This window comes from Cnephaeus nilssonii (assembly GCF_951640355.1).
Source record: "Cnephaeus nilssonii genome assembly, chromosome: 20".
Classification (NCBI taxonomy): Eukaryota; Metazoa; Chordata; class Mammalia; order Chiroptera; family Vespertilionidae; genus Cnephaeus; species Cnephaeus nilssonii.
In genome coordinates, this window is record NC_137091.1 from 39476970 (window position 1) to 39496923 (window position 19954).

Here is a 19954-nt window from a genome sequence, read left to right on the forward strand (position 1 = left end):
CACAGAGCTCTCCTCAGATAATATATATTAAAAATAAACCTCCAATTCAGGATATAAAAACAGAGCAAAGGCACTTGGGGGTGGGAGATGGGGGGTGGCCCCCCAGGCAATACTGGGATGCCCGGGAAATGGTGATCACCGTGGTGCCCGGGGAAGGAAGCCCTGAGTCCCCCAAGCAGAAGGCCAAGGCCCGCGGGAGGTTGGAGGAGGCAGTGGTCCCGGCTGGACCCCCTCAGACTTGACCCGAAAGCCCGCGCCCTGTCCGTGGGCCTCGGTGCGTATGCTGCGGCAGCTGTGCAGTAGTGGGTGGTGGTCCTCCCGTCTCTCCGTCGTGCAGAAGGCCTGGGGGGCGTGGAGAAAAGCAGGAAGGAGAGAGGTGGAGAGAGGAGGGGAGAGGAGGAGAGACGGGGGGAGACGCAGAAAAAGGGGAGAGAAAGGGAGGGTGGGGAGAAAGCAAAATATGGCCTGAGAAACAGAAACTGACAGGGATGGAGAGACGCGAAGGTAGGCTGGGGAGATTCAGGAAGGGATGTGGAGGGGGCCCCTGGCACCCCTTCTCTGGCAGTGCTCAGCCCCCAGGCTCCCCACTCACCTGCCTGGGGCAGGGAGCCTCAGGTACAGCCGGACTGGGGGACAGTGTTCTCTCCCAGCTGGGACAAGGTGAGTCGCAGGCGACAAAACTCCTCCTCCACCTCCTGGTTGGGGAGTCACCCATGAGAGGGGCCCTCACCGAGTCGGCCCCCCCGCACCCCCCTCCCACCTGCCCGCCACCACCTCCAGCTGTTTAATGGTCTCCTCCAGGCCAAGTAGCTCCTCTCGGATGTCCTGGGTCTGTGTGGGGCTCAGGGGGCCGCCCCCTGGGACCCCACCCCCTTCAGGGGGAGGCCCTGCCCCGCTGTCTTCCTCGGAGGGGAGCAGGAGCTGCTTCAGGGACAGCACTGGCCGGGGACAAGGGTCAGAGTCAGAGGCTGGGCTGGGGCTGAGATGGGGGATTCAGAGGGGAGCAGGGGAGGGGCGAAGGAGGGGGAGAAGCCAGGGACCTGTGGGTGGGAAGGAGGGTGGGCGCCGGCCAGGCTGAGCTGGGGGTGAGCCGGGCCTGCAGATGGAGCTGGGATGCAAAAGGGAGTGCACAGGCGAGGCCGAGGCAGGGCTGGGACCGGGTGGGAGGGCACCCAGGATGGAGGTGGGTCCAGGAGACTGGACTGAAGGGACAGAAGCCGCAGAGGGGCGTGAGGCGTGCGTGTGGCTGGCGCAGCTTGTGGTGGCTGAGCACCCGGCCGCAGCCCTGCAAGGAGTGGGGGGCTACCTTTCTGAAGGGCTTTGGCAGCGAGCTGGCCCTCGGGGCCGGGCCTGCAGAAAGGCAGGAGGGCGCTGAGGGTTCTCTCAATCCGGCCTGGGTGGGGAGCAGGATGGGTGGTCAGATTCTGCCTGGTTTCCTGTGGTCACCCCCACCCGCACTGGAGGCCCCCCAGGCTCACCATCCGTGGGAGGCATCTCTCGGCTGCCACCGTTGCCATTCTCAGAACTGCTGAGCAGGGGTTCGCGGGTGCTGGGGGCGGAAGTGCTGGGTGACCCCCACACCCTTGACCTCGGGGGAGGCAGGGGCAGGGAGGGAGACAGCGGGAGGTGGGGAGGCCCGGAGACCGAGACAGAGGTCAAGGCTGGGAGGCAGGGAGACAGAGAAGCCCGGCCAGTGGAAGGCAGAGGCCTGGGTGGGAGACAGGTGGGCCATGGTGGGGCAGCACACACACGCACACACACAGGCACACACATGTGCACACAGGCACGCACATGGACCAAGGCTAGAGCTCAAGCTCTGGGGACACACGAGAAGCCAGGCCCAGCCCCCCGGCCCTCCAGGTCCCTCCCTGCCCCGCTCACCTGCTTGGACTGGGCCGGGGTTTGGGGCGGGAGGCAGGGGCAGGGACCTTCAGGGACCCGGCGGTCTCAGTGATAAGGGCGCACCAGCTGGGGAGACAGGCCAGCACCTGGGCAGTCAGAGCCCCCAGACCTTGTGCCAGGGCCTCCCACCCTCACCCTGTCCCCAGGGACTCAGAGCCCGGGCCCTCCTCCTCCACCTGTTTGTGGACTCAGCCCCCCTTACTTCTTCCGCTCTGACACGGTCTGCGCCACCAGCTCGTATATCTGGGCCTCTTGGTCCCAGGTGAAAATGACATAGAAGGCTTTGTGATCTGTGAGGGGGAGGAGGCGGGCTCAGAGCCAGGCAGCCCTCACGGAGGAGGAGCCCTCAGGCTCCCGGACTCAATCCCCCTCCTGTGTCACCAACACCACCCCCAGTGCCCTCCTCCCAGCCTTCCCTCTCATGCTCCCACATCTAGCCAGGGGGGCCCTGGGGCAGCTTACTGGCAACAGGTTTGCAAATCCCTGGTCCCCGGGCTCCCGGCTCCCACTCCTGCACCCCCACAGCCCCCAGCGCAGTCAGGTGTCTTCAAAATGGCAGCAGAGCGGGCCCGCCCCGTGAGCCCCTCTGCGCGAACCCAGGGCAGTTTCCCATCTCACTCGGTAAAGCCCACCACATGGCAGGGCCCTGCCCACTTCTCGGGCCTCCCTCCCACGGCCGGCCTCCAGCCTGCCACGCCTCCCACTTCTCAACCTCTGCCGTGGCCTCCCCTTCGCCAGATTGCGAGATCCCCGGCTCTTTGGAGGGTTCCCTGCCCACTCCCTAGGCGGCCATGCCTTGCGCCCAGGGCCAGGCCTCACCGGTGGCCACCTCCCGGGTCATGGCGGAGGTGAGCCGCAGCACCGGCCGCAGCATGGTCTTGCCGTCGGGGGTGGGGGTCAGCGTCCGGCTGTGCGACTTGAGCAGCAGCCGCTCGTCCTGGCGCTGGAGCAGCAGCAGCAGGTCGTCCAGCAGCAGCACGTGGACCTCTGCAGGGGCACGGCCCTGCTCAGCACCCCGGCCTGAGCGCCCCCCAACCCCCCCCCACCCCCCGCCGAGGCCCGGCTCGCCGCCCGGGGGCTCACCCACAGCCTTGTCCTTTGTCACCCGCCATGTCAGTGGGCCCTCGTGCACCAGCTTCTTCTTGGTGATGTCCAGGTTCTGGAGGCGGGAAGGAGTGGCGGTCAGTGCAGGACAGGGCGGGCAGGGTGGGTGGAGATGACCAGGGGGCTGGGGGTCAGTCAGGGGTCAGGGCGGTGCTGGGGGAATGGGGAGGGTCAGCGTGGACGGGCCTCTCTGGGGCCCCGGGGCCATTAGAGAATGACTGGGCAGCAGGGCCAGGGCCGAGGGAGAGGAGGCGAGGGCAGGCAGGGTCACCTTGAACTCGCTCAGCATGGGGTCACTGCTCTGCCGCAGGTGGGACAAGTCCAGGCGCCTCTGATAGTCCTTGAGCCGCTGGAGCAGGAGCAGGGTCATAAGTACAAGCCAAGGGCTAGGGCCACCCCACCGTGTCCCCCAGGGAGACAAGCCCAGGGTGAGGCCTGGCCTCCAGTAACCCTGAAAGGGAGGAGCGAGGGTTCCTCAGCAGAAATGGCCCCGCGATGGCAGAGCCAGGCTCACCAGCAGGTCCTCCATGTCCCGCACGGCCTGGTTGACGTGGTGCAGAATCTCTCGGCAGCACTCGGCCGCCAGCTCCACTTTCTCCCGCTCCGCAGGCTCTTCTGTGGGCGAGGGAGGGACCAGCCCCGGTGAGCTCCAGGCCTGGACGCTGCAGGTCCCTGGCCAGGGTGGGAGACGGGAGGGCGGGGCCCGGCAGAGTGGGCGGGGCCGTACCTGTGTTCTGCGCGATGCTTTGCAGGAGCAGGGGGTACTTGGTCAGCCGCTGCATCTCCGTGGGGATCATGTCCTTCAGCTGCAGGCGGCGGCACCGCGGGCGGCTCTCGGCCTCCTAAGGGGACAGCAGCGCTGAGGTGGCCCACGCTTGGGCCTAGCCTCTGGGTCAGGGCACCAGCCCCTCCTCCCTGGACCATGGCCCAGCGCCCGCCCCCCCGCCGCGCCCCCCCACCAGCCTGCCTCACCTGCACGAAGGCACAGAAACGGGGCTCCTTGCGCTGCTTGGCTTTAAGCTGCTCTAAGGCGAACGACTGGCGGCTGCAGAAGCGGGAGGAGATTTTCTGGAACCAGGAGCCCTCGGCACCATCAAACTATAGCGAGATTCAGGCCAGGGTGTCTCAGGTGGGACACTGAAGCCCAGACAGGAGGACAGGGCTGGGGGCCCGGGCCCTTGGCTTCTGGGTCCCTGGCTTGGGGGATAGGGGGTGGCGGGCGGAGCCGGGCTGGGCGCTCTCACCCGGGCCAGCAGCACATCTCCAATCTCCTCAATGAGGTAGCCGCTCTCCTGCCTCCGCTTCATCAGGCGATCGAGGAACAGAGCTGTGGGGGACGGTCAGGATAGGGGGTGCCGTCAGGACCCCCAAGATTGTCTCTATAGAGCCTGGTGGGAGCTGGCGGGGGTGGGGCTGCAGGTGTGTCTGCCTGATCCCTGGAGCCAGTGGGCTGTCCCCCTGGAATTTGAGCTCCAGGGGTCAGGGTGGGGTTGACCCCAGTGCTCGACTTGGGGGTCCAGGAGAGCGGCGGGCAGGAGGGCGGCGGCCCTGCACTCACAATGCACCTCGATGAGCTCGTCCAGGCTGGGGAAGATGTTCTGCAGCTCCTCCAGGGGGAAGAAGCCGCCGTCGGCCATGGGCTGGTAGAAGAGGTCGTGCAGCACCCGCAGCATCCGCACGTGGGCCGCCTCCGTCACCAGCAGCTCTGTGGGCCGGCAGGGAGGAAGTGCGGTTGGGGAGGGAGCCAGCTACGGGGGGCAGTCTCAGAGGCAGGCTGGGAGGATGCGGAGGAAGGGACGGACGGGGACAGCCCTCTCGGGGTTGAGGTCATCTGCCTGAGATCGCCGCTGAGGATGCGTCGACCCGCCGCCGCCTCTCCTTTTGGGCAGGGGCCGCCAGCCAGGGCGACCGACGGGTCCCAGTCTGCCTGGCACCACAGGCTTCCCAGGCCGTGGGGTGTTAGTGCCCAAACGGGGAGAGTCCCGGGCAAACCAGGACCACTCGGTCACCCCACGGCCAGCAAGCGGGCAGCTGTGTTCCGTGCCTCACCGCCCAGCGAGGGACTCGGCCTCGGTCTCAGGGACCACGACCCCCTCTGCACTCAGGGTGGCAGCTCAGACGCAGGGCCCGTGGCGTGTGCCGAGCGCCCGGCCCCGCAGCCCCTCGCTGTGGGCTCTGCCTCTTTTCCTGGTGAGAACCTGCTATGCTTCGGATGTGGTAGCCACTAGCCCCGTTTTGATCTTCAAGTATTAATTAAAAGGGAACGAGAGCCGAAACCGGTTTGGCTCAGTGGATAGAGCGTCGGCTTGCGGATTCAAGGGTCCCAGGTTCGATTCCGGCCAAGGGCATGTGCCTTGGTTGCGGGCACATCCCCAGTGGGGGGTGTGCAGGAGGCAGCGGATCGATGTTTCTCTCTCATCGATGTTTCTGGCTCTCTATCCCTCTCCCTTCCTCTCTGTTAAAAATCAATAAAATATATTAAAAAAAAAAAAAAACTGGAACGAGACACAAACGTCAGTCCTCAGGTGCACTCGCCATAGTTCAAGTGCGCAACAGCCACTGTGTGCCCGTGTTGCACAGGCAACATCGGCATTTCCATCATTCCAGAAAGTTCTGAGAGCACTGCTTATGTTTCGAGCATGTTCTTAGGAGGATCTGTGACCTAAAAAGCACTCGCCTACTGCTTTAAAAATCCCGAATGAGGCCGAAACCGGTTTGGCTCAGTGGATAGAGCGTCAGCCTGCGGACTGAAGGGACCCAGGTTCGATTCCAGTCAAGGGCATGTATCTTGGTTGCGGGCACATCCCCAGTAGGGGGTGTGCAGGAGGCAGCTGATCAATGTTTCTAACTCTCTATCCCTCTCCCTTCCTCTCTGTAAAAAATCAATAAAATATATTAAAAAAAAATAATCCCGAATGAGTACCTTCTCCAAGTAAACTTCCAAACGAGCTTCCAAAAGCATCTCTTTCTGCCAGATCTCCTTCATACACACAATGCAAAACCACAGAAAACAAGACAAAAACGGGACTCCCTCACCTCTGCCAGAAGCAGCCCTTCCCACACCTTCCCACGGACCCCCAGCGGCTGGACCGCCTAACAGCAGCAGCTGCGCTCGCGGCTCTCACTCTGCCCACGTGTGCTCAACACCCCACGCCAACGTCTCATCCTCTGACAGCCCTGAGACAGGAACCACCACTGCCCACGTCTCACAAACAGGGAAGCAAGGGCCACGCCAGAAACACAGCTGTACATACAGCGCCTGCTCGCAGCACCGCACGTACGCACTGCTCCCGCCCTCGGGACTGTCCCTGCCGGCAGCACCCCGGCCTCCAGTGTACGTGACGGACAGCTCCCTGCACCGCCTCCTCCCTGCGGAGCGGGACTCGTCCGCGGTCACACGGCTGCAGGAGGGCACTCACCGCTGATGACCTCCTGCCGCTTCACCTGGCTCTTGGGCAGGCTGTGCAGGGTGCCGGGGGGCACGAGCTCCCGCCAGCCGGGGGGTTCTTCCGGTTCCAGCTCCAGTCCTGACCGTCCCGGCTCGCCCTCATCTCCGGGCTCGGGGCTGTGGGACAGAGGCCTGGTCAAGGCCCGGCTTAGGGCGGCCAGAGAGGAGACGTGACTCCTAGTGCCTTACCCCCGCCCCGCCCTCGTCTTCAGCATCCGTGTCCCCAGGAGGCCAGCTGCAGAGCAGCCCCAGATTTCTAGAAAGAACTGTCCTACCCTCCCCTGGAACCACTGCAGGCCCTCAGGCCCTCAGCGTCGACACCCATTCTCTGTGACTCTGTCACTGACCACCCCCCCCCCCCCCGCCCCATCCTCCCTGACTCTCCAGGCTGACAGGGGTGGGCGGGGTGTTGGAGTGACGTACGTGGCTCGTCGGGCAGGGCCAAGCACGGCCGTGGCAGAGCTGGGGTCCATGTCCACGTCGCTCCGGGAGCGGCCCCCACCCCGGCCCTTAGCCCCGAGGCTGCCCCGGGCAGGCCGGCGGCGGTCACTCACCCGCAGGCTCTCCGAGCGCCCCAGACGCCCCGATAGCCTGGACCCCGAGGCCAAGGATAGAGTCAGGACAAGGACAGAAACAAAGGAAGACCAGGACAGGGACAGGGAGAGACCAGGACGGGGACAGGGAGAGACCAGGACGGGGACAGGGAGAGACCAGGACGGTGACAGGGAGAGACCAGGACAGGGACAGGGAGAGACCAGGACGGGGACAGGGAGAGACCAGGACAGGGACAGGGAGAGACCAGGACGGGGACAGGGAGAGACCAGGACAGGGACAGGGAGAGACCAGGACGGGGACAGGGAGAGACCAGGACAGGGACAGGGAGAGACCAGGACGGGGACAGGGAGAGACCAGGACAGGGACAGGGAGAGACCAGGACAGGGACAGGGAGAGACCAGGACGGGGACAGGGAGAGACCAGGACGGGGACAGACGGGGAGAGACCAGGACAGGGAAGGGAGAGACCAGGATGGGGACAGGGAGAGACCAGGACAGGGACAGGGAGAGACCAGGACGGGGACAGGGAGAGACCAGGACGGGGAAGGGAGAGACCAGGACAGGGACAGGGAGAGACCAGGACAGGGACAGGGAGAGACCAGGACGGGGAAGGGAGAGACCAGGACGGGGACAGACGGGGAGAGACCAGGACAGGGAAGGGAGAGACCAGGATGGGGACAGGGAGAGACCAGGACAGGGACAGGGAGAGACCAGGACGGGGACAGGGAGAGACCAGGACGGGGAAGGGAGAGACCAGGACAGGGACAGGGAGAGACCAGGACAGGGACAGGGAGAGACCAGGACGGGGAAGGGAGAGACCAGGACGGGGACAGGGAGAGACCAGGACGGGGAAGGGAGAGACCAGGACGGGGACAGGGAGAGACCAGGACGGGGAAGGGAGAGACCAGGACAGGGACAGGGAGAGACCAGGACAGGGACAGGGAGAGACCAGGACGGGGAAGGGAGAGACCAGGACGGGGACAGGGAGAGACCAGGACGGGGACAGGGAGAGACCAGGACGGGGACAGACGGGGAGAGACCAGGACAGGGACAGGGAGAGACCAGGATGGGGACAGGGAGAGACCAGGACGGGGACAGGGAGAGACCAGGACGGGGACAGGGAGAGACCAGGACGGGGACAGGGAGAGACCAGGACGGGGAAGGGAGAGACCAGGACGGGGACAGGGAGAGACCAGGACAGGGACAGGGAGAGACCAGGACGGGGACAGGGAGAGACCAGGACGGGGAAGGGAGAGACCAGGACAGGGACAGGGAGAGACCAGGACGGGGACAGGGAGAGACCAGGACAGGGACAGGGAGAGACCAGGACAGGGACAGGGAGAGACCAGGACGGTGACAGGGAGAGACCAGGACAGGGACAGGGAGAGACCAGGACGGGGACAGGGAGAGACCAGGACGGGGAAGGGAGAGACCAGGACAGGGACAGGGAGAGACCAGGATGGGGACAGGGAGAGACCAGGACGGGGACAGGGAGAGACCAGGACGGGGACAGGGAGAGACCAGGACGGGGACAGGGAGAGACCAGGACGGGGAAGGGAGAGACCAGGACGGGGACCAGGACAGAGATCAAACATGCAACAGAAGAGAGGAGTCAGAAGGAGCAGTGGCATCTAGGGGTGCTCAGTAGGGGGTGGTCAGGAGGGATACGGAATTTGGTGGGGAAGGGAGGGGAACCCAGTGTGGAACTCAGGACTGACCCCTCCCTTCCCTGAGGTGGGGGTGGGGGCAGAGCCAGGAGTTGGGGTGGGAGAAGGGGGATTTTAATACTTAGCTCTTTGGCTGGGAGGGTGATGTCCCCACCCACCCCTCTTAGGGGTGAAGGGGAGTGGGTGGCCCGTGGGGAGAGGGGAGGGGCTGGGAGAAATGGGGGAGGGGCTAGCCCTGCCCCCTGACCCAAGGCCCAGGCACCCACCTCTTCCACCTTCTGGGGAGAGAGGGGCACAGGGTCAGAGGTGGACCCAGAGGGAACCCAACTCACCGCCCCCATCCACCAAAGGGTCCCCGAAGCGGCTGCACAAGGACGGGCAGGGGGCAGAGCCTGCCCCCCCAGCTGTGAGGGGGACAGGGCCCCCAGGCACGGAGCACAGAGGACTGGGGGGCTGAGGGAAGGGGCACCAGGAAGCAAGAGCAAGGCCGCGGGGCTGAGGCTTAAAAGAGCAGAGGGAGGGATGGAAGTGAAGGGGTGGGGGAGGGGGGCCAGCTGGGGGGTGAAGGGCGTGGGGAGGAGAGGAAGAGTGGGGGGAGCAGAGGCAGATGAAAGGAAAGAGGGAGGAGGAAGGAGGAATAATTGTAAAAAAGAAGAAGAGGAAAAGGAATGAAAGAGACGACGAAAGGGGGAAGAAGGAAAGAGGGAGAAGACAGAAAGGGAGAGCAGGGCAGGTGCAAATGGCAGCAAGACCCCACACCCATCCTCCCAGCCCCGATTTCTGCACTCAGCACCCCCAGACCCCTCCCTGGGTACCTCTCTGTATCAGGACCCTCCTCGGTGCTCTCCAGGGGCGCTGGGGCCTCCAGGCTGGCGGGGCCCTGCGGGGGCGGGTCCCCCAGCTCCGGGGAGGCATCACCTGTGGTGGGGGGCAGGGGGGGGGGAGAGCAGGGCTGGGTGGGAGGCCCTTTGGCACAGAGACTCCACTCTGGGGGTCTGTGTCTCCCGCCGTGGAATGACGGGCGAAGACTATCCCCTACAGCCCCATCGAGTGCCGGGCAGACACCAAGTGGCTGCTCTGTACGCTCGTGGGGGACGGACAGATGGAAAGGCCTCTGAGATCACAGCTGGGGCCCCCAGAACTGGTGGGGAGACTGGATGCTGTGCTCGAAGCATCCATCTGTTCTCCTGACCCTCAGCAAGGACTTTCGGGAAGAGGACACATACACCCCATGTAGAGATGAGGAGACTAAGGCTCAGGGAAGGGAGACTGCCAAGATACGGCGAAGGTAAGCCTCAGAGCTGGGCTTTGAACGTGGGCCTGGCCAAGCAGCTGAGGTCCCAGGGGCTGAGCGCCACACAAGGACTGTGAGAAAGGAAATTAATGGGGCTGACGGCTCACCATCTAAGGGGGCTGATTGGCCATGTACTCAGAGAGGGTTCTGGGAAATGAACTCATGGGGGTGATGGGAAATGTAGTCCAAGGATGTGGGAAACGTCACCAGGACAGAGGTCAGGGCCTGGGAGGAAAGCCGAGGAAGGGGTAAACTGAGGGAAGGGCGGTTCTATGAATGGCACTGGTGCCCGGGAGCAGGACGGGAGCAGGGAGGGACATGCGGGGAGAACTGAGGGGTGCTCTTGTCATGGGGACCAGGAGACTCACCTGGTTCCCGGTCAGGGCTGTCCCCGGACACAGGTTGCAGTGAAACTCCAGGGGAGTCCTGCCCAGGGGCCCCAACATTCCGGTCCCGGGAGGGCACCCCCAGGCCTCCCTTCCGTTCTGTGAGGCCTGGCTTCTCAGCTGGGGAGACATTGAGGGAGAAAGGGGGAGATGAGATCCAGTAACTCATCCACAGCGGCCGGGGCATCGAGATGCTGTGCTCCAGGCGTTCCTCTCCACCTGGAGACCCTCCTCCTCCCGCAGCCCCAGGAGCCCAGCCCCCAGCCCCCTCCGCCCTCAGACCCATCTTCCCCTCTTAGGTTCCCAAAATGGATGCTCTGGCTTCAGGAGCATTACCATCAGCCTCCGTTTTGAGGTGTCGAAAATCTGGGGCTGAAACGAGAGATGGGACCAATGGGACTGTGAGACGGGGGGAGGCGGTGTGGTGGGGGGAGGCGGTGTGGGGAAGTCAGGGCAGGCGAGGCTGGGCACCTCACCCTGGGGCTCTCCCCGGTTCCATCGGGCAGCGTCCAGGAAGCTGCTCAGGCCTTTCTTGGTCTTGGTGGGCTCATCTGACCGCCGGTTTCCCATCACCTGCGAGAGGGAGGGGAGGGCAGAGGGGGCTGGTATTTCTGAGCCACCCACACAGAGGAGCTGGACCAGGGGCAGAGTCAGGAGGCTCCCACGGGCTCTCTGGGGAGGAACGGTCCAGGTTGGATCACTCAGGGAAGCACCTTTTTCCGGAAGAAATTCCTCCCCGACTTCTTGTCCCCGCTCTTGGTCCGCACCCCGAGGTGGCGCATGTACAGGCTGATGGCGCTGACCACAGCGGCACTGTGGGGAGGGGATGGTAAGGACCCCACACACTGACCTGCACACTGCGCCCCCACAGCCTGACCACTTCCTGCTGCACTTCTCAGGAAAGGGGCGAGGGCCCCAGGGGGCAAGACCAGAGACGTGGCCGAACCCGGACCCCGCGCCCCAGCCTCCTCCCTGGGGCCCAGGGGACTAAGACGCCTGTCTTGCTGTCTCTCTGCTTCCATCACCTCTTCTCCTCGTCGGTAGAGATGGTATGTCTGTGGGGAAGGAAAAGAGAGACAAGCTTGCTAAGCCTGGGTCCCTGTCCCCCCAGCACAAATGTCCAGTGGCTATCCCTTTGAAGCTGGGCCAGGACAGGGGAGAGGCAGAGAGGGCACTGCCGAAGCAACTGGGAAGGAGAGAGATGATCTCATCCGGGTGCAGCCAAGGACAGGAGTGACAAGGACGAGACCCAAGCGCCAGGCCTGAATATAGGCCTTGGACAGGCCTGGAAACTGGGAGAGACCCCACAGCTGGGAAGAGAAGACGAAAAGCCAGATGAACTAAAATGCCAGGCTGTGGGACCCAGAGGTCAAGGGGAGATGCTAAGCCATGAATGTGGAGCTGCGGGGGTGGGGGGGTGCCCTGAAATGGATGGGGCAGCTGGGGAGGGGCCGGCCCACTCACTGCATCTCCTCCAAGTGGGCCAGCAGCCGCTCCGCCACCAGCCGCTCCCGGGCCTCGAAGTTGGCGCCCCGCCCCACCCAGGCCTCCAGCTGCGTCAGCTCCTGCTCCCAGGGTGTCATGCCCATGAGCCGCTTGGATCGGAAGTCCTCCAGCTGCCGGCTGATGGCTGCCTGCTGGCTCTGCACCACCTCCTGCACGAACTGCCGCTGGCTGTCCTCGGAGATGAGGTCAGGCCGCGTGCGGTCTGCAGGGAGAGGGGTGCGGGCTGGGGGCCGGTTTCCCGGGCCCTGGTTTCCCACCCACCCTGGGACTTGGGCTGCTGCTTCGGGAGGAAGACAGGAATCTCCACTGACCGAGAGCACGGGGTGTGGCCTCCCGCCCTGGGCCTCCCGGAGGCCTGGCCCCTGCTAGAGCCCTCTCCCCCATCCCCAAGTCCCCTCTCGTCTCCTTACCAAGTTCAAAGGCGACAGCGGAAGGGACAGACACCCGCAGAACCTGCTCAGGAGAGAGGATGGGGTGAAGGGGAGGACTGGGCAGTGCTGGGAGGGCAGCCTAGGTGCCCCAGGAATGGCGGTCTGAGGGAGCAGCGGTGGGGGGAGGGCCAGGCTGGCAGGGGATCCCCGGCCCAGGCTGTCCTTCCCATTGCCCTCTGCAGGATGGGGGTTGGGAGGATTAGGTGGCTTTCCAGGGCCCAAGGCGGAGGGGGCCGGGCCCTCAAAGGCCCTCTCACCGCGGTCTTCTCCAGGAAGCTGTGGTAGAAGTCCAGGAAGGCCTTCTTGGCTTCCTTGGGGCCCAGAGAGCCCAGCATGTCCGCGTGCAGGCAGCAGAGCTGGGGAGACAGAGGCGACCTGTCCTCTCTCCCAGCCACCCAAACCGCACCTCCGCTTGGGAGGCCTCGGGGCTCAGATCCTCCAGAGGTGCGCTCCCTGACCTCCACACGCCCCTCACCCGGGCCTGCCTCTCTCGGCGGCCTCCCTGGGGCCACCTGAGCATCCGGGAGGTGCTGTCCCGTGGAATGGTTCCCTGTGGCCGTCTGCCCGCTGCCGCCGCTACCGCCCAACACCTCCTAAACCCTCTGCAAACGCGAACCTGTTAGCTCACGGGGACGTCGCCATCCCACTTCACAGATGAGAAAGCTGAGCTCGGGTTTACTGAGGGTCACACAGCTAGCAAGTGGCAAAGCTGGGACGGGATGCTGCCTCTCGGTGCCCTTCTCTCTCGTCTTTGTGGTGCCTCCTTCCTGGTCTCCCCATCCCATTCTTGATCCCACCCCTTTTCACTCTAACCCCGGCTTTATCACAGCCACAGAGAACCACTCCACAGGGAACCCAGGCAGCCTATCGCCACTGCCTGGAGAGGCTGTGAGCGACGGGAGGGTCAGTGTGGCGGGGGTGTGGGCTGATTCATCCGTGTCTCAGCAGGGCCAGTGCACGGCAGGCCCCGGAGAGGGGGCTCCCCTATTCATTCATGAAGCATTTCCTTGGACTGCCCTGTGCTGGGAGCCGCTGGCAGGGCAGTGGGGACTCCAACCCGTCCTGACTCCTTGGGGGCTCTTGTCTCAGTGCCGCTAAGGACTCAGCCCACGGGGGGGGGGGGGGGGGGGGACACTCTGTAAACACCTGCAACAGCTATGTCACCGCCCGCCCCCAACCCAAGGCAAAAGCTCCATGGAAGGCCACTGGGCAGCAGCCCGGGACCACGATGACCCCTCCGACCCCTCCGCTGCTCCTCCAGCCAGCGAAGTGAGGGAATGGCATGAGGACCAGTCCCAAAATGCCCAGGCCGTCTGGATCACCTCAGCCCAGCCCTGGCCCCCGGGCCTCGGGTTCTACGCCGCGGGAGGACATGGCAGGCAGCACCGTCTCTGGGCTGAGTCCCAGGCCCTCAGTTCTAGAAACCCCAGGCTCAGGAGGCCGGAACCTCCATGCACCAGGCGAGGGAGGGTCTGCACTTTCCCGGAGAGCAGGCAATTTCCGAATCTCCTGCCAGTTTCTGAAGCTTCTGTGTCAGTCTACGTGCCCTTCTTTCTGCATCCCCGGGCATCCCTCGCTGGCACTTCCGCTGTCTCCTTGTCTTCTGGAGGGACCCGCTGGGCATTTCCGGTACAGCCCGGTGCCCTGGGCTAACCCTGCTCTCAGCCTGTGCGGGGCTGCACGGGGCTTCGTGGGAGGGGCCGCTGTCCACCGAGCTCCTTCCTTCCTACATCACCCGCGGGGTCCTCTGGACCCCCAGGTGTCTTGCACAGCATCGCTCTGCACCTGTAGCTCACGGGGGTTTTCGATACAGGAGGCTTCTGGATCCTCGATTATCTGCCCCGGGGGCTGCTTGTTTCTGAATCAAAGTTGGTGCACCACCTAGATCCGAGGAGGCTGATGGGTGCGCCCAGCCCGCAATGACTGACGGGCGGCACCTCCAAGGCCACGGAGAGAAGGGTCCGATTTCTGGAGTCCCTGGGGAAGTCCGCACTGATGGGTGACACGGCCACAGGCACCGGAGGGGAGGGGCGTGGTTTCTCCCCGACTCCCGGATTCTGCTGCTCTCTCACGGCCCTGCGGTGTGCGCTCTCCCAGCCTGCACTCAGAGCTCACAGATTCATACGGGCACCTGCAGTCCTGTCTGGATCACACGGTGGTCCCTCTGGCTCCCTAGTTCTAGATCTGCTTTCTGGATCTGTTTTCTAGACCCTCCTGGCTCATCTTCAACTGGCCTGACACGCTGACCACTCTGGCCGGGCCCAGCCCCAGCCTGCCTGCGCCGGCCCTGCCCCATCCTCACCAGGGGTCCTGGCTCGAACTGCAGGGCCACGTGCTGCAGGAGGGCCATCAGGTGGGCTGGACGCCGCTTCACCTGCTCCAGGCTCTGGAACTGGCTGTTTTGCTCCTCTGCGTTCTGAGGGTGGGGATGGGGGTGAGACTGTGGGGAGAAGAGGGGCCTTGGGCTTGACCCTGCCCCTTCCCGATGGATCCAACCTGGGAGGTGTTTATGCTGTAGAGGTGGCAGCAAGGCAGGTGAGAATGGAGAAGGTTCAATGTTATAGTGAGAGGAGATGAGGACATACGTTACACGAGATGGGACGGGGATCTCTGCTGTAATTGGGGAGCAGTGATAAAGTCGGGGTTAGAGTAAAGAGGGTGGGATCAAGAATGGGATGGGGAGATGAGGAAGAAGGCACCACGAAGACGAGAGAGAGAAGGGCACTGAGCGGCAGCATCTGAGGACAGAGAACTGGACCTGAGGTGGGAGGGGACACTGAGGATGGGACTTGAGGGGCGGGGACCCCAGGGACAGAAGCTTTCCCACTCCAACTTCTCACCGCCTCCAGTTCGTTCTCAAAATCCTCGTCCTCGGCCCCAATGATGCTGACGGGCACCAGGCCAGGCCGGGGGGGCCCTGGGGCCTGTGGGAGAGGAGGGTTGGCTTCAGCCCACGGTGCTCCCCACTCACAGCCCCCCAACCTCCTCACGCCTCGGCTCTCTCCACTCACCGCCCCTCGGACCACGACGTTGTCTGCCTCCATGGGCTCTGCAGCGCTGGGGGAAGAGGAGGGGCCGTGGTTAGGGGATGGGAGGAGGTGGCACAAGAGGTTACTCACAGATTCCTGGCCCAGGTGTGAAGGTGAGTAAACAGCCTTTCCCCATCCGGGCCTCCACAGCTCAATGGGGCCTCTGTGTGGCGACAAAGAGCCCTTCAGAGGCCAGCCAGGGCGGGGAGCCCGAGGACAGGGAGACTGGTTGGGGGAGAAGCTGGAGTCCCAGGAGCCTGGGTCCGTGAGAGAGCTGTGGCCATGACAGCCTGCAATTTTGGGGTCCCTAATGCAGGAGGCAGCTGGAACTCAGACTCTGGGATCTCTGGGAGGAGGAGCTGGGGGCCTGGACTCCTAGGTCTGAGGAGGAGGAGGCAGGGCGTGCAGGCCAGCAGAGTTGGGAAGGTTAAAGGGGAGGTAGGAGGTATATAAATGGGGTGTGTGGGGGCCCCCTCTTCTGATCTGTGACAGGCTTGGGGCAGGATGTTGCCTCTGAACCCACCAGCCCCACTTCCTGTGACAGGAAGTCACAATGGCAAACCCCCCAACCCCCAACTCTCTCCGCATAAGAAAACAAACTCTGAACCCTTCTCCCTCAAGGACCAAGAGTCCCCCAACCCAGGACTTCTTTCCCTCGAGGATCTGATATGTTTCTGGCCTCCGGTCCCAGAAAAACAAGGAACAGTCCTCAGACAGCTCATCCCCAAGGTGTGTCTGTCTCCTTCGCCTATGTCCGTCTGTCTTGCTGGCTCTCCTTTCTCCAGACAGCACTCCCTGGCTATATCTCCCTCGAATCTACCTCATCTTTGCCTCTCTTCCTCATCTTCTCTCTCCCTTCCTCCAGACCTGTCTCATTTCCCCACTGTCCCTGCCTCCTCTCCCTCCTCTCGACCCCATCCTGCGTCTGTTGCTCCCTGCTTTCCCCCTCATCTACCTCTGCCTCTGTCTTCCCACATTGGGTTCTGTAGCCACTGTCCCTGCACTTCGCTGAGTCAATGCTTCCTATCTCTTCTTCCCCTGTCGTCTCCCTTAGAGTCTCCCCTTCTCCCTGAGTCTTTCCACCAGTATCTTCTGTGTCCTTAATCAATCTGACTAATGTCACAAGAGCCCATGTCAGGCAGGAAGAGCTGTGGAAACAAGAGTGGGGTGGACCAGTGTGTGTGTGGGGGGGGTACTTCTCCCCACAGCCCAGAGCTATTTATAACCCTAGTCGCCTGAGACCCACCCTTCCCCCTCTTCCCTAGGCCTCCTCCCTACCCCTCAGTAAACGGTAGCTATGATTGTGATTCTGATCACTAAACAGTGATGCTTCCTCGAGTGTCCAAATGCCACCCCCTGGGTTCACCCGCGCAGGCATCATTTTTATTCTTTTCCATAAAGGGTGGGTGTCCAACATCCAAATTTGAGTAACTTAAGATTTGAGCACTGTTCAATGTTCACATAAATAAAACTGCAAACCAGGGCAGAAAAAAATAATAGCAATTATTTATTATGAGAGCTAAACTCACATAGCACGTACAGGGTGCCAGCACTGCTCCGAGTGCTTCTCACACGGTACCTCAGCCCTCACAACCACAAGCAGCCCATGCTACTGTTACGCCCACCAGAGGTGGAAAACCTTCACTGGACTGCCAGCTGCAACGTCTGGGCTGGAAAACATGACCATGAACATGGAGAGGCCATGCTCGGCCTACTTAGGAGTGGACAGGTTCAACAGAAGCAGGGAGATTCCAAAAGAGCACAGAAGATGCAGGTTATCCGAGCAAATGCCAGCCAGGCCCCCCAGCCATGCACTTGGCATGTATTATCTCCTTTATTCCTTGCCACAGCATGAAATAATGACTAAGGCTTAAAGTGCACTAAGTGCCATTACGTGGCAGCATTACTGCTTTATAGGTATTAACCAACTTAATCCTCTCAGTGACCCCACGAGGTCATTATCATCACCCCCATTTTACAGAGGAAACTCAGACACAGCTCATAAGGATAGAACGGGACTCAGCCCGGCAGCCTGGCTTCAGAGTTGATGCAGTTAACTACTAGAATGTGCTGCTTCAGAGCATGGGGAACCCCAACCTTAGGAAACTAAAATCTGAACCGAAGCCGAGACACATGAGGTCTCTTTATGGTCTGGGAAAGTCAGGGATATGTAGGCACTGTGGCCTGGCAGGAATGCAGGCTGGACTCTGCTGTGCCACAGAGGGTTGGGGCTGAGGGAGGATGGGGGAGCGGGGTTGGCTGCTTAGGGGATAGGGGGGGGATGAGGGGCTGCCACCAAGGCTGAAGCTGTCAAATGGATCGGTAGGCAACTGACAGGGCCTGAGGTCCAGCAGAGGGGGTGCTATGTGCATGGGGCTGGCGGGGTGGAGATCCTAGAGCAAAGCTGGCACATGTGGGGGGCAGCATGGGCACCTGGGTTCTATGCAGGGCTCAGAGTCTATATGATATTGAATGGATGATCCTGGTCTCTAAGAACCTCTGGGAGACTTGTAGAACCTAAAATAGAGTAGTCAAGGCGATTCCATCGGACACATGGTGGGTCACACATGATCATGAAACCATGGAGAAAGTAGCCAGTCTATGGGATCTCTGGAGACTTAAAAGGGGACCAGAATTCTCTAGGGGCCTGTGGTGGTTCCTAAACCCAGGATCTATAGGGCCCTGGATTCTAGGGGATGCTACTGGTCCCCTAGTTGGGGACCCCACGTCTGTAAGGAGCCGGGTCTCCATAGGGGGCTAGCAGAAACTTGGGGCGTCTGTAGAACCTTGTATCTGCATGGAACGTGGCGGGTCTACATGAGCCCCAAAAGCTAGACGGGACGTGGCGGGTCTACATGGGCCCCAAATCCTACAGGGAACGTGGCGGGATGCACTTCCAGGGATGCTGGGGCGGACGTGCGGAGTCAGGGTCTGACGCCCGCGGGGGCCGCGTCCCTCACCTGCTCCGGGTCGGAGAAGTCACTGCAGCTGCCAGGACCGAAGCCTCCGCGCGCCGGCTCCCGGTCCCCCCTCCCCTCCCAAGCCGCTCTAGCCGCCTCCGCGGCCACCTTTGAGTCTAACTCCACTCCTCCCACCAGCCGCTCTAGCCCGGCTCCTGACAGGTGACTCTATTCCTCCTGCCGGACGCTCTAGCTCTTCACTGCGCCACGCTGGCCAGAGGGGGCCGCTCTGGCCTGCCTTGGAGGGCTGGCGTTTCCGTATCTCGACTGCTCCCGTCACTCCCCTGGGCCCCGCCTCCTCTCGGGCGGGAGGTGAGGAGGGTTCCAGCCCGACAGCCAGGGCTCAATCTGAGATCTCCGAGTCACCTCGGCCTTCGGGCTCCCGGACGGGGCTCCCCACCCTCTCTCACCTCCCTAACTCGGAGATCAGTTCAATTCCCAACGCTTGTACATGAAAGTCTCCCCGCATCCCCACCCCCACCCGGCACACTTCCCGATGGTCTGGAAAGCAGAAACCCCGGGTTCGAGAGCACCTTTCCCTCGGACATGCAGTGTAACCTGGAATAAGCAATCACTTCTTTCCGAGCCTCAGTCTTCCCATCTATACAATGGGCGAAGCTCGCCAGCTCTGTCCCCCACAACCCAGCTCGCAGGGTATAATTAGTGGCCCAGAAAAAGAGATCTCCAAAAACGCTTTCCAACAGCTCTCTGCAACTTTCAGCTTCACAGCGGCCTGCGACGTAGTTAACGGCCGTGTTTTTTTTTTTTTTTTCTCACGGGGTCCTGAAGCAAGCGGGTTAGAAGGCGGCGCCTAGCGCGGAAGGCACCTGCGAGTTCAGAGCCCAGCTCCACTGTCTCACGTGGGTGCCCTGGGCGAGTCGGCTCTGCCCCCGGGCCTCAGTTTCCCCACCCGCACAGTGGGAGTGACCTCCATCCTCCGCGGGACAGTTGGAGGCCTTGGCCCCGCCTCGCACGCCTCTCCCCCACCTATTGCACCGGACAGGTCTTCGTTCTCCTCTTTTTGTCCCTTTGACAGGTGGGAACACTGAGGCCCGGGGAGGGGCGGCCGCCGGCTCGGCGGCGCCGAGGAGGCCCCTCCACCGCCGGCCGCGCCCCACCCCCTCCATCCTCCTCCCCCTCCCCCAGCCGCCGGGGGGAGGAGCGGGCGGGGCCGCGGACGGGGTACCTGTTGTCCGCGCGGGGAGGTGACCGGCGGGCGCCCGGGGTCGGGCTCGGCGATCCCGGCCCTGAGTCCCGGCTCCCGCTTCCTGGCTCTGGCGGGGCAGGAAGTTGGGGCGTTTTTCCGGAGGCCCCCGCCCCGCCACCCCTCCCCGCTTCCTGCCCGCGCCCCGCTCCCGCCCGGCACCTCCGCTTCCTTCCCCTTCTCGCCGCCCGCCCGGCCCCGGAGGGCACCGCCCCGCCCCGCCCCGCCCCGCCTCGTCCTGCGGGTCCGGCCGTGGGTCTGCGGGACGCGGCCTCCACGTCTCACCTCTGCCCGGTGTCCGCCGTCCCCTCCCGGCGGGCCGCGTCCGCCTCCGGCCGGCAGCCTCCCCCTTTCCGTCGGCCTCTCCGTGTTTCTGTCCGTGTCCCGCCCTCCCTGCGTCTGTCTCTCTCGGTCCCCTGTTCTCCGTCCTGGTCCTCCCCCGCCCGTCCCCGCCCTCTCTGTCACTTTC

At 63.2% G+C, this 19954-nt stretch overlaps 1 protein-coding gene across 3 annotated transcripts; it reads right to left on the minus strand.

Moving 5' to 3' along the window:
* Positions 1-8: 8 nt before the first annotated feature.
* On the minus strand, positions 9-19603 carry ARHGEF1 (Rho guanine nucleotide exchange factor 1). 3 transcript variants are annotated; one of them, XM_079800744.1, is made up of 30 exons: positions 19468-19603; positions 15304-15349; positions 15133-15216; positions 14595-14708; positions 12550-12648; positions 12272-12314; positions 11820-12063; positions 11381-11410; positions 11069-11168; positions 10832-10928; positions 10692-10727; positions 10338-10475; positions 9491-9593; positions 6878-7045; positions 6426-6571; positions 4565-4711; positions 4251-4333; positions 3979-4104; positions 3734-3848; positions 3521-3621; positions 3278-3355; positions 2986-3061; positions 2722-2889; positions 2105-2192; positions 1882-1968; positions 1479-1549; positions 1307-1393; positions 775-938; positions 593-695; positions 9-342 (listed from the first exon to the last, which is right to left on the minus strand). In XM_079800744.1, the coding sequence occupies exons 2-29, from the start codon at positions 15334-15336 to the stop codon at positions 612-614; spliced, it is 2910 nt and encodes a 969-aa protein (XP_079656870.1). In that variant the 5' UTR covers positions 15337-15349; positions 19468-19603; the 3' UTR covers positions 9-342; positions 593-611. The 3 variants fall into 3 exon arrangements, with proteins under 3 accessions (XP_079656870.1, XP_079656871.1, XP_079656872.1); XM_079800745.1 differs by lacking the exon at positions 19468-19603 and adding an exon at positions 18282-18360; XM_079800746.1 differs by lacking the exon at positions 6878-7045 and having other exon boundaries at positions 19468-19601.
* Positions 19604-19954: the final 351 nt, after the last annotated feature.